Source organism: Oncorhynchus clarkii, chromosome 17, assembly GCF_045791955.1.
Source record: "Oncorhynchus clarkii lewisi isolate Uvic-CL-2024 chromosome 17, UVic_Ocla_1.0, whole genome shotgun sequence".
In the NCBI taxonomy this organism is placed as follows: domain Eukaryota; kingdom Metazoa; phylum Chordata; class Actinopteri; order Salmoniformes; family Salmonidae; genus Oncorhynchus; species Oncorhynchus clarkii.
Genome location: NC_092163.1, coordinates 13676554 through 13690738, shown reverse-complemented (window position 1 = coordinate 13690738; position 14185 = coordinate 13676554). Strand labels below are relative to the sequence as shown.

Sequence of the window (14185 nt, the reverse complement as noted above, 5' to 3'; positions counted from 1 at the left end):
AGAAGCAGAAGAAGAAGAAGGCCATAACAGCGTTGGCTGCTTCTGTACTGCTCCGCATTTGAGCTATCTGAAAAACATGAATTTATCGAGACGAATTGGTCAAATTGAAAAAGACGGAGAAAAGCAAGCATGTAAGCATATAACTGTGGAATTGCATTAGTTCGGTGGTTGTTTGTAATTTACAGCACATAAAAGTGGAATGTGATGAATGCTGCTAGCCTGTACATTATCGTAGCCATTTACTGTAGCTTTTAGGTATGGAGTTGAGTTTAGTCCTCTAGCCCAGACTGATTCCTAATAGGACCTGTAGTTAAGCTAAAGCGGATTCGGTGTTTTGTCAGCTATTTAGCTATACCAGCTAGTTAGCTACACAGGCCACATAGATCATGATACCGTCCTTAAAGTTAGCAAATGATTTGACCAGTCTCTAAACTTGACTAACGCAGTGGCCTTGTGGTTAGTGTCCCCCCTGAGATTGGACGGTTGTGAGTTCAATCCCTGGCCGAGTCATACCAAAGACTGTAAAAATGGGACATGATGCACCTCTGCTTGGCACTCAGCGCATGTCACGGAGTACAAGGAGTGTAATGTTAACACCAACACATAGCCAGGTTACTAATGAGAAGCTGAGGTGGAAATCTTAGCTTGAATAGTTTGTGGCTTAACATGTTCAGGAATCATTTCCCATATGAGAGGCAATGCAATTTAGGGAGTATTGGCAGTACATCACTGATGTAGTGTACCAATATTGATAATCACAATATTCTGTGTGTATTACAAGTCAATGGTTGGTTGGTAGTGGGACTAGCTAGCCTGTCTTACTGCATTCTACACAGATTTTGTCTCTTAAGAAATTGGAGGGACACAAACGTTGGTAGTAACAGATCCCCCCCCTCCTCTGAATCCAGGAAAATGTTTTGCCCTGGGAAAGAAAACCGATTGACTGAACAAAGGTAAGATAATCACATTCACCACACAGTAAGAACAGAGGACCAGCTCAGAATGAGTCTATTGAAAATGAATGTCACTTTGAATCCACAGTAGGGCATGTTCATTGAAGCGTTAGTATTTTATATTGCACGTAGAAAATACGATTTTTATTTGCCAATTTGACAGGAATGTCTCTGCCTCCCATGTGGGAAAACTCCGCAATAAGTTAAAAGCCATCTTGAAGAAAAAGTACCAACGTCCACCAGGGGGAGAAACTGAGCATCCATTTTATATACATTGTGATCTCCACTATCCACCTGGTGAAAGTAGCAAGGAGAACCAACATGAGTACATTCTATCTGAGCCAGGCTACAGGAGAAGACATCAAGGAACATGTTCATTCCGAAACTCAGAAGTCGATGAGCCTATCAGAACAGCTCTGACAAAGGGCGTCTCTGGTATTGGCAAAACTAGCCAGGTGCGGATGATGATTCTTAACTGGGCAGAGGGAAAAGGAAACCAGGAAGTTCAACTAATATTTCCCCTTCCTTTCCGAGAGCTGAATTTGCTGAAGGAGAGACTGAGTCTGATTGAACTTCTTTACGAGTTTTTCCCAGAATTGAAAGAACCTGGAATTTGCAACTTGGAGAACTGCAGAGTTGGGTTCTTCTTTGACGGGCTGGATGAATTCCGTCGTCCTCTCGACTTCAAGAACAGCCTGATTGTGACCAATGTCACCGAGGTTTCCTCTGTGCCGACACTGCTGACAAACCTCATTAACGGTAATCTCCTTCCCTCCGCCGCTCACATATGGATTACATCCAGACCTGCGGCAGTCAGTCGCATCCCTCTTCAGTACATTGACAGAGTGTCAGAAATCGAAGGCTTCACCGACTCCCAGAAAGAGGAGTTCTTCAGGAGAGCAATCAATGACGAGAACCAGGCCAAAGCAGTTATCACCTACTTGAAGAACTCGAAGGGCCTCTACAACTTGTGCCAGATACCTTTTATCTGTTCAATCTCAGCGTCAATCCTCGAGAAACAGACATATGTACCCGACAAAACATGCGAACCTGTCGCACTAACTCCATTATTTAACGACCTACTCATCCTGTTACAAATGGCGAACCACAATGTAAAGATAGTTAACGAATTGGGGGAACTAGCCTTGAAGCAGTTGGTGAAAGGCAACACGGTTTTCTACGAGGAAGACCTACGAGAGTGCAACATTGATGCCCGAGTGGCAGCTGTGTACGCAAAAGGGAACATACCCATCTTCAGGGAGGATATTGGGCTGCACCAACAGAAGATCTACTACTTTGGGCATACCACCATTCAGGAGTTCTTTGGCGCATTGCGGTTTCTTCAGTCTGTTGACGTCCAAGACGAAAACCGTGCTGTCAACCAGAAAACCCAGTTCGAGAGAACTCTCTGGTTTTTTAGAGATGCCACCCAACTCAAGAGCGCGGTGGACATGACTTTGCGGAGCAAGACCGGACACATGGACCTCTTCCTTCGCTTCCTCCTCGGCATTGCGCAGAACTTTAACCAGATGTTCTCCGAGGCTGGCTTCACCTCGTCTACTACCCTTCCGGAAATGTTAGTGTACATCAAGGAGAAGGTCTTGGAGAATCCCGCTTCGCCGAGGACCCTCAACCTGCTGAACTGCCTGAGGGAACTGAAAGACTACTCTCTAGACAACGATAGTGTGCACTTTCTCAAGACGGGAATCCCCCCAGATGCCAAATATCCACCTTCACATTGGTCCGACCTGGCCACTCTCTTAGTAGCATCGGAGTCTGGGCCGATAGACATGCTTGGGTTGGAAGTAGAGAACAGAGGAGACGAGGAACTTCTGAGGATGCTGCCAGTGATCAAAGCTTCCCAGACAGCCACGTAAGTACTTGGTCATTTAACAATACCCGCTATTACATATCTATATGACATGTCGGTAACGCACAAGATAATTGTCATCAAAATTATGTAATTCAAGATTGTTGGGCTCGTCTTACAGTTTTGTTGGTTCAAGTGGCTACTAGTATGACGTCTAATGTGCTTCTTGATTCCATAAACCCTCCTTCCCACCAGACTGTCGTATCACAACCTGACTGAGAAATCCTGTGAATGTCTGGGCTCGGCGCTTACCTCAAAGGTGTCCAATCTGAAAACTCTTGACCTGAGTTTCAACACGCTGAAGGACTCAGGAGTGCAGCTGTTGGCGGCCGGCCTGGCCAAGCCACATTGCCGACTGGAGAGACTGAAACTGTCCGGCTGCAGGGTGAAACAGAATGGCTTTGCAGCTCTGGCCAAAGCTCTCAAATCCAACCCGTCGCACCTGCGAGAGCTGGATCTGAGTGGCAACGAACCGGAAGAATCGGGGGTGTTTCATCTCGTTGACGGACTAAAGGTTGTTAAGTGCGAACTGCAGATCCTGAAGTGAGTATCGAGTAAATGTCCACGGAACCTGTTGTGTTCTGATTTTGTGTAGGCTTGCTTTACCCCCACTTGTAACATCATTTAATTAAATTATCTTTCGTGTTAATATTGTGGCTGGATGAAAATGAAATTCCCTTCTGTAAGGAAATAGTTGTTGTCTTCAAAAAAATGTTGTAATCTTCGTTAGGCTCTCAAACTGCAAGCTGGGCCTGGAGCTGAGTCGCGCTCTGGCGGTGTTGCTGATAGACAACCCCAGACACCTGCGAGAGCTGGACGTCAGCATGAACGACCTGGGAGACCGGGGGGTGAAGCTGCTCATGGACATACTGAAGTCAACCCAGATATACAAACTGGAGTGAGTACTGCCTGGAGTATTGTAGTACACTTACACATTCCACCTCACTGATTCTAAAGTGGAATGTTCCCTGTAGTAAATGTACCATACATTCTCCCTCCACCACCAGGTTGTACTGTTGTCAGCTCACTGAGAAATGCTGTGAGAACATGTTTGGATGTCTGCTGAACATCCCCAGTCTGAGGGAGCTCAACCTGAGCAACAACAACCTGAAGGACGAGGGGGTCAAGATGCTCTGCAACGCCTTCGGACTGCCCGCCTGTCAACTGGAGAAACTCAAGTAAGCTAGCTAGCTCACAGAGAGTTGTGCCCAATCCCGTGTATGAAAACAAGTTAGACAATTTTGGCAATTCAAAAACAAATCAGTCATGGGCCGAATTTGGCCCGCTGGCTGCCAGTTTGCTTTGCCATATGAGCTGAATAGTACATTCAAACTTGTCCAGTTTTGTTTAGGAAATGTGTATTTTTTGCTGTGTTATCTTATTCCAACCTCCTTGGATACCACACATACATATTGAAGAATAAAATCATTGATGAATGAAAAATTGAATTGACATTGGCGAGTGTTGCCCTTCTCTCCAGTCTGGCGAGCTGTGGCTTCACGTCTGGAGACTGTTGTTGGCTGGCTGGAGGGTTCAGTTTCAGCCCCACCTTCCTCAAACAGCTGGATATCAGCAGGAACCACCTGGGCCACTCAGATGTCGCGTTTTTCCTGTTCCTCAAAACTATACGCTTTTCACTGGAGACCCTACGGTGAGTACTGCGATTAGACTGTACAATTGTAGAAGGCCTAATGGTTCACCATTGATTAGTTTAGTTGATAGATATATTTTTACATTGAAATGGCATCAACAGGCACATCATGTGTGATTTAGAGGGACAGTATACTCAAATCAAACGACAGACTAATGTTGTTCGTATTTGTTGAACCCCCCACCACACACACACACACACACACACACACACACCTAGACTGAGTGACTGTAAGATGACAGAGCTATGCTGTCCAGAGCTGGTCGAAGCTCTCCGCTCCAGTCTCACCAACCTGAAAGAACTGGATCTATCTGGAAACGAACTGGGAGACATCGGTGTAAAAACACTCTGCATGGGACTGACCTCAACAACCTGTAAGCTGGAGAGACTGTTGTAAGTACCATGTTAACAGAGTTAATACTTAGAAGCATATTCACAAAAAATGCATTGTTGAGTAAGGTTAATGTTGCCCCTCCCCCCAGTCTGAGATGCTGTGGGATCACAGTAAAGGGCTGCTCCTCCCTAGCCGTAGCCCTGAAGTCCAGCTGCTCCAAAATCACAGAACTAGGCCTGATGGGAAACGACACGGGAGAAGAAGGACTGAGAATTCTCTCCGGCATCAGGGATGACCCACGCTACAAACTACAGACTCTAGAGTACGTACTGGTGCCATCAATGCTCAGAAAAGTTACTTGTTAATGTTACCATAGAAACAGTGCAAAATGTGGGACAGGAAATTTTTATTTGTTTTGCGAACTTGAAAGATATTCTCTAGATAGACTCTAGATATGCTGCCCTCTTGCTTTAGCTTTCTTGAGAAATGTTACCAATCGGGTTTTTATCTACGTAGTCATAATTTGTAGGCCTACATTAGTGCAATGTAATCATTAGTCCATTTGTTAATCTTATTCTTCTTTCCAGAATAAACGATTGAGAGTGGCCTTGCTCGCTGGATGGAGGTGGTTCTTGGCTCGACCTCTTCCCAAATCTGGAGTTACTGAACAAGGAACACTCTGGAGTGAAGATACGAAACGATTGGCTGATAAGTCTCGACACACTAGCTCAACACTAAGCACTTGACGTGCTTTGGATCAACAGGACTGGTTCACTGACTGTTGACCATTTTTAAAGTGCCTTTCAGTATCCTGGCTGCTCACACTTGAACAGAAGCCCAAAGAGTATTTACCTAGAACCAGATAGTGAGGCTGAAATGACACACACACACTGTTACTAACTCCGTTCCTCTGGTCTTGCTACAGTATCAACTCATTTAACCTTTGCAGAAGCCTTACAGTATGTTTTGCACATCAGTATGTACACTAGTATGTATAGCCTTCGTAACAGGCGCCTCTGCTCCTCAGACGCACATGACCGGCCTCTTGACAACGTCTTAGCCAACTACGGTAGAGAAAAGCTATCAGTTTGGTGGAGTGAGGTTACGTTATAGCGTGTCTGAGGGAGAAGGATGATGCAACGTTTTCTTTTTAACACTGGTACAGTCCCTTGGTAGCACAGTCTTTTTGTTTTTCAATTTTTATTTGATAGTGCTTTTTCTTAATTAAGATGAAAATGTGTACAGTAGTACAACTCTTGGTTTATTTATTATTGTTGCGTACAATGTACATTTTATCCAAATATACCTAGCTACTTCTATTGGTCATGATGGTTTAAAAAAAAAAAAAGGTACTAATGGGAGGTTTAACTTCAGAAGCTTTCCAACTTTGGTCATATGTTTCAGGTCTGGTCTCCAGATCTGTTTGCGCCTACTGCAACAGTCTGGTTGACGCAGTATTTCACGTTAAACAAGTGCCTTTAGAGTAGTGTGATTGTGAGGGACACAGTTCTCTACTATTTGTCTCCTCTGCTGGTATGTACAGTATGTCTGTTTGAGTGTGCTTGTATGTGTGTTCTGTTAGTGTGTTTGTGTGTACATGTATACAATCATGTCTCATGTTCAAATTGTTACAATGTTACACATTGATGGTTTGGGCTGATTCTCTGATTGTTATGGTACATCACCACCACCTAGTGGCGAAGGGGGGGGGGGGGGGGTTAAACTAATGACGTATGTGAAGCCAATAGCGCCAGAACCCACTACTGGGTCCCTAATAATAAACCAGACAGCATCTTTTGCTACACGATCACTGACCGAATTATTGCGAGCGCATCTACACAAACCCAGGTATGATACCATTTTAGCTAACAACAAGCTAAAGTATTAACCAACTATGGTTTGCATTTTTAAACGTGTGCTGTGAAAGGATGGTCGGACGAGGTAGGTGTAACGCTGGATGTCATGGTGTTATGCAAGGCAGTCGGTTTGGATGTATTGCACACTGTCTCCATGTGGAAATTACAATAACAACTCGGCTGACACTATTAGCAAAACAATAAGGGGTTGCTCTCGGAAGGTAATATGGCGCAGTGTAATACCTCGGGTATCGGTATGAACCGGCGCTGTAGACTATGTGTTTGGATAACGCGAAATAGTTACCAAGCCAGCAAGATGCACGATAGTGGCGTCAATATTCGCAAAACTAAGCCAGCAGTCCTTTAATAGCCCACCTATTGCTGTCCCGTAATGTCTCATTGCTTCGTAGGAGCTAATAAACATGTTATATGATGGCCACAATACCATTATTTTTGTCAAGTTTTTGTAACTACACAATATAAATGTTCCTTATGCGTTTACATGGTATTTCTTTGATATATTGTTAATAGCCATGTTATGTAATAAATAAAACTTTGTTTCAGTGTAAATTATAGCAGGTGTTTAGGGGAGTATATGAGGATGGAGGGGTTACCTAGGTAAAATTGGCAGTCGTTGCAAATGGCACCTTATTCCCAATAGGCTATAGTGTACTATTCCCTGTATAGAGCCCAGTGCACTAAATATGGAACAGGGTGCCATTTGGAATGTAACCTGGGTGTATATTGATTGGTTGACTGGCCCATTGTTTCTGTGACTGCCTCTTGAAATATTAAACGTCCCAAATACTGTTTGCACCCAACCACCAGTCTCCAGTGTCATCATGAACATGGTGGGGTCGACTTTGAGAACCAAGAAGGAAAATAACAGCTGTGTTGTTGAGGAAATAGCTGCTTTTCATTCACCTGTTCTTTCATTCTGATGACCTCACTCTCAAAATGGTGGCAAGCCACTCAGTAAAACTGTATACACATTGTCAGGGAAGGGAATGGAGAGATCTCGATGACTGCAATTATGACGTGTGAGGGAATAGAGATGTTTGTGTGATGCAATAATCTGCCAACTGTTGTGAGCTTTTTCGTTGCTTAGCAGCCTTATCAACTAAACAAAGCATTGCATAGGGATACTGGACTCGGTCACTAGTATTAATCAATTTCAGAAATATTTGTCTCCTTAACACCTCCTAAAATGTAATACATTTTGCTCGGTTAATGACATTGTAATTCCTAATAACTTGGCTAGCTTGGTTGACCCCTCTTGCCACAATCTACTCCGGTGTCTTCCTGAGCGAACAGCTATGGGCAAGGAGAAGCTTCACATCAACATCGTGGTGATCGGCCATGTGGACTCAGGCAAGTCGACCACCACAGGCCACCTCATCTACAAGTGTGGGGGCATCGACAAGAGGACCATTGAGAAGTTTGAGAAGGAGGCCGCTGAGGTATGGAGGTGGCCAGACACAAGTGACTTAACTCTCTGTGCTGTGAATGTGTTTAAGGTCTAGCCTGTCGTCATACATGATCGATATGTTAGAGACTATTGTCAAACTTTACACCATGCTCGGTATTTCAGGGATATGGTATGATTCCACATTGAATCCATACCATTGAATTTACTATTGACTTATCTACCTCTCGATATCTCTCTCTCGATTTTGTTCCAACAAAGCAAAGACAAAAGAGACAAACAAACTGCACAGACTTTTGCCATTGATTTGGTCTCTCTTTGGTCTGTCTTTAGATGGGGAAGGGTTCGTTCAAGTACGCCTGGGTGCTGGACAAGCTGAAGGCAGAGAGGGAGCGAGGCATCACCATCGACATCTCCCTGTGGAAGTTTGAGACCAGCAGGTACTACGTCACCATCATCGACGCCCCGGGACACAGGGACTTCATCAAGAACATGATCACTGGCACCTCTCAGGTATGGGCTGCAGACACTACCATATCCTGCTGTCACTAAACATGGACCCTGACTAAAAGTTTAGCCAAGGGCCTTCTTATTTGGTACTTATGGGCCGCAAAACTGGAAGACGGAACAGCATGAAACATATTAAAAATGTCTTCTATACTTTTAGAAAACTTTGAGCAGGATTACATTGGCTACTCTGAAAATCAAACGGTTATTTTGGGAATCCATAAACGGCACCATATTTTAAGATTACATTTACTAAAACAAGAAATAAGAATAAGAAATTGCTTATTTTTTCATGTAACACTTTCTGCTTTCAAACTGCTTTCAAATGCACACAAAATTAGACGTCATGGTTGCTCCCTGCCACAGGCGGACTGTGCTGTGCTCATCGTGGCGGCGGGCGTGGGCGAGTTCGAGGCGGGCATCTCCAAGAATGGGCAAACCCGCGAGCACGCCCTTCTGGCCTATACCCTAGGGGTCAAGCAGCTGATCGTAGGGGTCAACAAGATGGACTCCACCGAGCCCAACTACAGCCAGAAACGCTACGAGGAGATTGTGAAGGAAGTCAGCACCTATATTAAGAAGATTGGTTACAACCCGGATACGGTGGCCTTCGTTCCCATCTCTGGCTGGAATGGGGACAATATGCTGGAGGCTAGCCCTAATGTTAGTAGTCTTCTTTGTATACTTATCCTTATCGTTTTCCAAGACAGGAGGACACTTTACATTCTTAGGACGCAACCTTATTACACAATATAGTTGCAGATGCAGTCGTGCACACCTCCACTGAATTACACTGCCCAATTAGTGTAACTGCAGTTGTATGAAAAGTGGTTAGTTTTTACAAGGTGTCTTAATACGTATTTCTTATGTAGGCCATAACGCTTAAGCTAGGCTTGTTCCTAATGTTTGGTCTGGTCCCTGTAGATGACATGGTTCAAAGGGTGGAAGATCACCCGTAAGGACGGCAACGCCTCTGGGACCACCCTGCTGGAGGCCCTGGACGCCATCCAGCCGCCCTCCCGCCCCACTGACAAACCCCTCCGCCTGCCCCTACAGGACGTCTACAAGATAGGGGGTGAGGCCCTGGGAGGCGTTCAAACCCACCACTGGTGCTATGCCAGTGGCTTAGGGGTCAATTCCATTTCAATTGTTGTTTTTTCAGCTCTTACATACATTTGATTTTTGATGTTATACCTGGTACTCAGGCTGGGATTTAATCCGAGCTGCGTTCGATCCGTGATCTAGCACGCTTGACATTTAACTGGAATTTACAATTAAGCTGACATCTGCAGCATTTACCTTGGAATGCGATCTCTGCGGAGGTGGGAACATTGCAATTAAATGCTACAATTTCTACAGGTGCGATCGGATTCAATCCAAAGAGACTTGAAAGATTTCCTCAAAGGTTTCATGCCTCTCACCTCCCTCTCTCCCAGGTATTGGTACGGTCCCGGTGGGGCGGGTGGAGACGGGCGTGATCAAGCCAGGCATGGTGGTGACTTTTGCCCCCGTCAATGTGACCACGGAGGTCAAGTCAGTGGAGATGCACCACGAGGCGCTGACCGAGGCCATGCCCGGAGACAACGTGGGCTTTAACGTCAAGAACGTGTCGGTAAAAGACATACGGCGAGGGAACGTGGCGGGAGACAGTAAGAACGACCCGCCGATGGAGGTGGCCAGCTTCACTGCACAGGTCTGGATAGGAGAGTTGGCTGTGGAGAATATTGTGTGTCTGGACTGAAACGAGACCTTACGAGACACCATTCCTGTTTTTGTCCAATTCACACATCACTTACTACCCCGTTTAGAAAGGAAACAAATAGCATAGAGTCACATAGAAGAGAAATGACTTGTGTGTGTCTCCTCCCTCCTCCCTCAGGTCATCATCCTGAACCACCCAGGTCAGATCAGTGCCGGCTACGCCCCCGTGCTGGACTGCCACACGGCCCACATCGCCTGTAAGTTCGCCGAGCTGAAGGAGAAGATTGACCGGCGCTCGGGCAAGAAGCTGGAGGACAACCCCAAGGCCCTGAAGTCAGGCGACGCAGCCATCGTTGCCATGGTCCCCGGGAAGCCCATGTGTGTGGAGAGCTTCTCCGAGTACCCACCACTTGGTAGGTGGTGTGTGTGTGTGTGTCTGCCCTCAACTCAGATCCCTATTGGGGGGACAGATGACGTGTACTGTGCATCTTTATTGTCATATAGATATTACAGAACTGGCTCTGTTCATCAGATAAGAAGTTGTCTCCATCCTTCATCAGTCTTGGTGCTTCTTGTCTAGAACTAATCACATGTTCCATTTAGTATTTTCAAAGTGCTACAGTTGATCACAAATCAACTATAGCATTGTATCATGTGCTATAAAGCCTGTAATAGACTGAAATGCGTTTATAATAAAGTCATTTGAAATATGACTCGCATTCGATCAATCTCTCCATCCTCCCAGGGCGCTTTGCGGTGCGTGACATGCGTCAGACGGTGGCGGTGGGCGTGATCAAGGCGGTGGAGAAGAAGGCTCCTTCCACGGGCAAGGTCACCAAGTCGGCCCAGAAGGCCCAGAAGGTCAAATGAACGTTGTGTTGGGCTCGCGACGTTAGCATCCGCCCCCGTAAAAACATCACCCCCCTGCTAAACACCATAGTCAAAGTCTGGTCCATGCTCACGATGCATCGCAAGAGCAGACGGAGGAAAAAAATGTCATGGTATATTCATTAAGGAAGTGTTCTGTTTTATATATATATATATGTTTTGGACTGCTTGTTTGACTGTTTGTGGTTAGGATACACTATCTGAGTAGAAGACCATTTAAATAACTCCTCTAGATGTGTGCTATTGTACTCAGTTAAACGTCAAAAATGGTAGTGATAGTGTTGGTTTGCATTAAACTAGCTGCTAGTTAATGTTAGTAAAAATGTACAAACATTTTTAAGTCGATAAAATGTTGAAATGGTGTTGCGTTTTCCTACGGCTGCTTGCATGTTCCCAATGCACTTTAAAAAAGATATCAGATACTAACACATTATAGCACCTTGCTTGGCTTAAAAGCTCCCTTGCACTGTTCAAACCTGGTCGACACTGTTCCCTCGACACCTTATTGTAACCTGTGAGCTTGATCTATATCAAAAGACATTAAAAAAGGGTTCAAACTTAGCAACATGTGCATCATTTTTCCACAGTCATTTACATATGGGTTGACAGTTGAAAAATGAAATAAATCATCTTCAAGGTAATAAATGGATGTCAACACCCGGCGACAGAACAGAACATACACCACGATGGTCATAGTCTAACAGAACATACACCACGATGGTCATAGTCTAACAGAACATACACCACGATGGTCATAGTCTAACAGAACATACACCACGATGGTCATAGTCTAACAGAACATACACCACGATGGTCATAGTCTAACAGAACATACACCACGATGGTCATAGTCTAACAGAACATACACCACGATGGTCATAGTCTAACAGAACATACACCACGATGGTCATAGTCTAACAGAACATACACCACGATGGTCATAGTCTAACAGAACATACACCACGATGGTCATAGTCTAACAGAACATACACCACGATGGTCATAGTCTAACAGAACATACACCACGATGGTCATAGTCTAACAGAACATACACCACGATGGTCATAGTCTAACAGAACATACACCACGATGGTCATAGTCTAACAGAACGCGTCTGTAAATATGTCACAACACAACACACTTGAATTTCCTTTTTTATTTTTTTTTATTGATGTAGGAGAATAGAAGTTTCTTTAATATCTTTCATGACATTACAGGTTTGATGGAGCTAACGGACATTATTACTACCGTATAGGTATGTGCACGTCATTTAAATAAATTAAGATAATGATCGTATGAGACACAGTGATGACATTTCGAAAGGCCAGTTTTCCTTTGGTAATACATGGTCTGTCTGTGGATAAATAATGCCCAAATCAGATAATGTGAGACCATTTCAGCACAAAAGGCCAACAACCCACACGTTGGGTGCAAATAAATGTTGAAATGGACAGTATATCGCTAAGAAAGGCACCATGTTATGTACTGCATGTTTTTATATACTTCACATATTCTGGTAAAGCCTTCAATGATGATTTAATCGACCCTAAATGTTTCTGCTAATGTTTCTGTTTCCAAAGGTATGTGTACTGGAGCTTTGGATTTAGCGTACAAGTTCATACTGCATTTCATGTTGTTTTTGAACGGGTTTCTCTCCTTTGAAACAACCCACTTGGTGAAACATCCAATAATCCTTACCAGGATCCTGTTCAGTAGGCACAAAATGTTACAAAACGTTGTGAAAACCGATGAAGTAGCCTACTACCTGAGGCTGAGCATGTCCAATGAGTCATCTTTGCATTCCGTTTCAAAATGTTTTGCTACATTGTGCCCTATTGAACATGACCTTGTTGTACCTGAATCTGTAACATTTAAAGGGATAGTCCACCCAAATTAGAAAATTAAATTTTTATTTTGGTACCATGTAAAGGAATCGCTGTCCGTCATTGCTGTCTCTCCTTGTCCAAAGACTGCTTGAAGGGTAAGAAAAACAATGTAATTTTGTGATTTGTGTGACATATCCCTTTAAGTCAAAAGGGCTAATTGTTGTTAGGATTAGCCATGATGTCACTCACACTGCTTGCCAGGGAGTGCAAAATATCACTTACAGATTATTAACATAACATTATATACATTCTACAGCATGTCAACTTCAGTTTAAGCAATTTAATAAGCATTTAAAACTATAATGTATTAAAAGAACTACAGCCGGTGAGAGTGATTCCGACTGAAACCGTGTACTGTAAGACTGCAGGGTCACATAATCAGATAACATAATATACTTTTGCACATTTTCTCCCTTCATCGTGTTTTTCTCTCTTGTGTTATAAGTAACAAAAATGAATGAGAAGATACACAGGTATCTCAAGAAATCACATTCATAATGTGGACACCTTGGTCGTCGGGTAGAAAACACCTCGGGGTGCGCAATTGAACTGTGTTTTAGGCATAGAAATATAACTACTAGAACGGACATCCCCATTCAAAGGTGTCATGATGGGTGGACCGTATTTCTATTTCTATGGTTTTAGCAGCTATTCGTCTCCTGTGTGTGTGTTGGTGTGTGTGTGACCGGTTGGCAGAATTGAATTTACCTCAAATTAGTATTGACCTGGACTTGGCAAGTCTGTCATTGCAATGAGGGGTGTTTTGTGCCATTGTACGTCCACAATAGTCTCTCAAATCAGAAACTATTATAGGGAACTAATGTGGGTGAAAAACTTGGTTGTGTTGAGGCAACATTCATTTCAAGATGGCTGCCTCAGAAGCTTTGGATAACAGTATGATATTGGGTTCATGTAAGCATTTAACTTGCCCCATACGCTATAGACTTATACGTTAGGATGCCCCACACTTTAACTTCTACTGTACATGATTATGTGTATTAAAATGAAGGAAACGTTTTCTAGAAGGGTTTTGCCATAAGGCCTATAGGCATCAACAACTTCCTGTGTTAATGAATGAGGACTTATGGGTAAGTTGTAATACCATGACATTTG

The 14185-nt window shown here is 43.9% G+C and overlaps 2 protein-coding genes across 5 annotated transcripts; both read left to right on the top strand.

Moving 5' to 3' along the window:
• LOC139370308 (NACHT, LRR and PYD domains-containing protein 12-like) lies at positions 1–7485 on the top strand. Of its 2 annotated transcripts, none has more exons than XM_071109702.1 (10): positions 1–131; positions 909–953; positions 1117–2826; positions 3019–3366; positions 3554–3721; positions 3831–4001; positions 4304–4474; positions 4694–4867; positions 4957–5130; positions 5396–7485. In XM_071109702.1, coding segments are annotated over exons 1-10 (2976 nt in total). In that variant the 5' UTR covers positions 1–129; the 3' UTR covers positions 5409–7485. The 2 variants fall into 2 exon arrangements, 1 of the variants encoding a protein (XP_070965803.1); XR_011627125.1 differs by having other exon boundaries at positions 9–131; positions 4732–4867; positions 5396–5415.
• On the top strand, positions 6535–11747 carry LOC139370309 (elongation factor 1-alpha, somatic form-like). 3 transcript variants are annotated; one of them, XM_071109704.1, is made up of 8 exons: positions 6535–6656; positions 7926–8124; positions 8424–8603; positions 8964–9260; positions 9522–9672; positions 10034–10290; positions 10477–10711; positions 11044–11747. In XM_071109704.1, exons 1-8 carry the CDS (start codon positions 6535–6537, stop codon positions 11166–11168), a joined length of 1566 nt encoding a protein of 521 aa, XP_070965805.1. In that variant the 3' UTR covers positions 11169–11747. The 3 variants fall into 3 exon arrangements, with proteins under 3 accessions (XP_070965805.1, XP_070965806.1, XP_070965807.1); XM_071109705.1 differs by having other exon boundaries at positions 6552–6656; positions 7979–8124; positions 11044–11316; XM_071109706.1 differs by lacking the exon at positions 6535–6656 and having other exon boundaries at positions 7861–8124; positions 11044–11316.
• Positions 11748–14185: the final 2438 nt, after the last annotated feature.

Coding starts and splice junctions, on each gene's coding strand:
- LOC139370308 (XM_071109702.1), top strand. Junction 954..1,116: donor AACCGATTGACTGAACAAAG/GTAAGATAATCA, acceptor CCAATTTGACAG/GAATGTCTCTGCCTCCCATG. Junction 4,868..4,956: donor TGTAAGCTGGAGAGACTGTT/GTAAGTACCATG, acceptor CCCTCCCCCCAG/TCTGAGATGCTGTGGGATCA.
- LOC139370309 (XM_071109704.1), top strand. CDS start 6,535: ATGACGTATGTGAAGCCAATAGCGCCAGAACCCACTACTGGGTCCCTA. Junction 6,657..7,925: donor GCGCATCTACACAAACCCAG/GTATGATACCAT, acceptor TAACTTGGCTAG/CTTGGTTGACCCCTCTTGCC. Junction 8,604..8,963: donor TGATCACTGGCACCTCTCAG/GTATGGGCTGCA, acceptor TCCCTGCCACAG/GCGGACTGTGCTGTGCTCAT.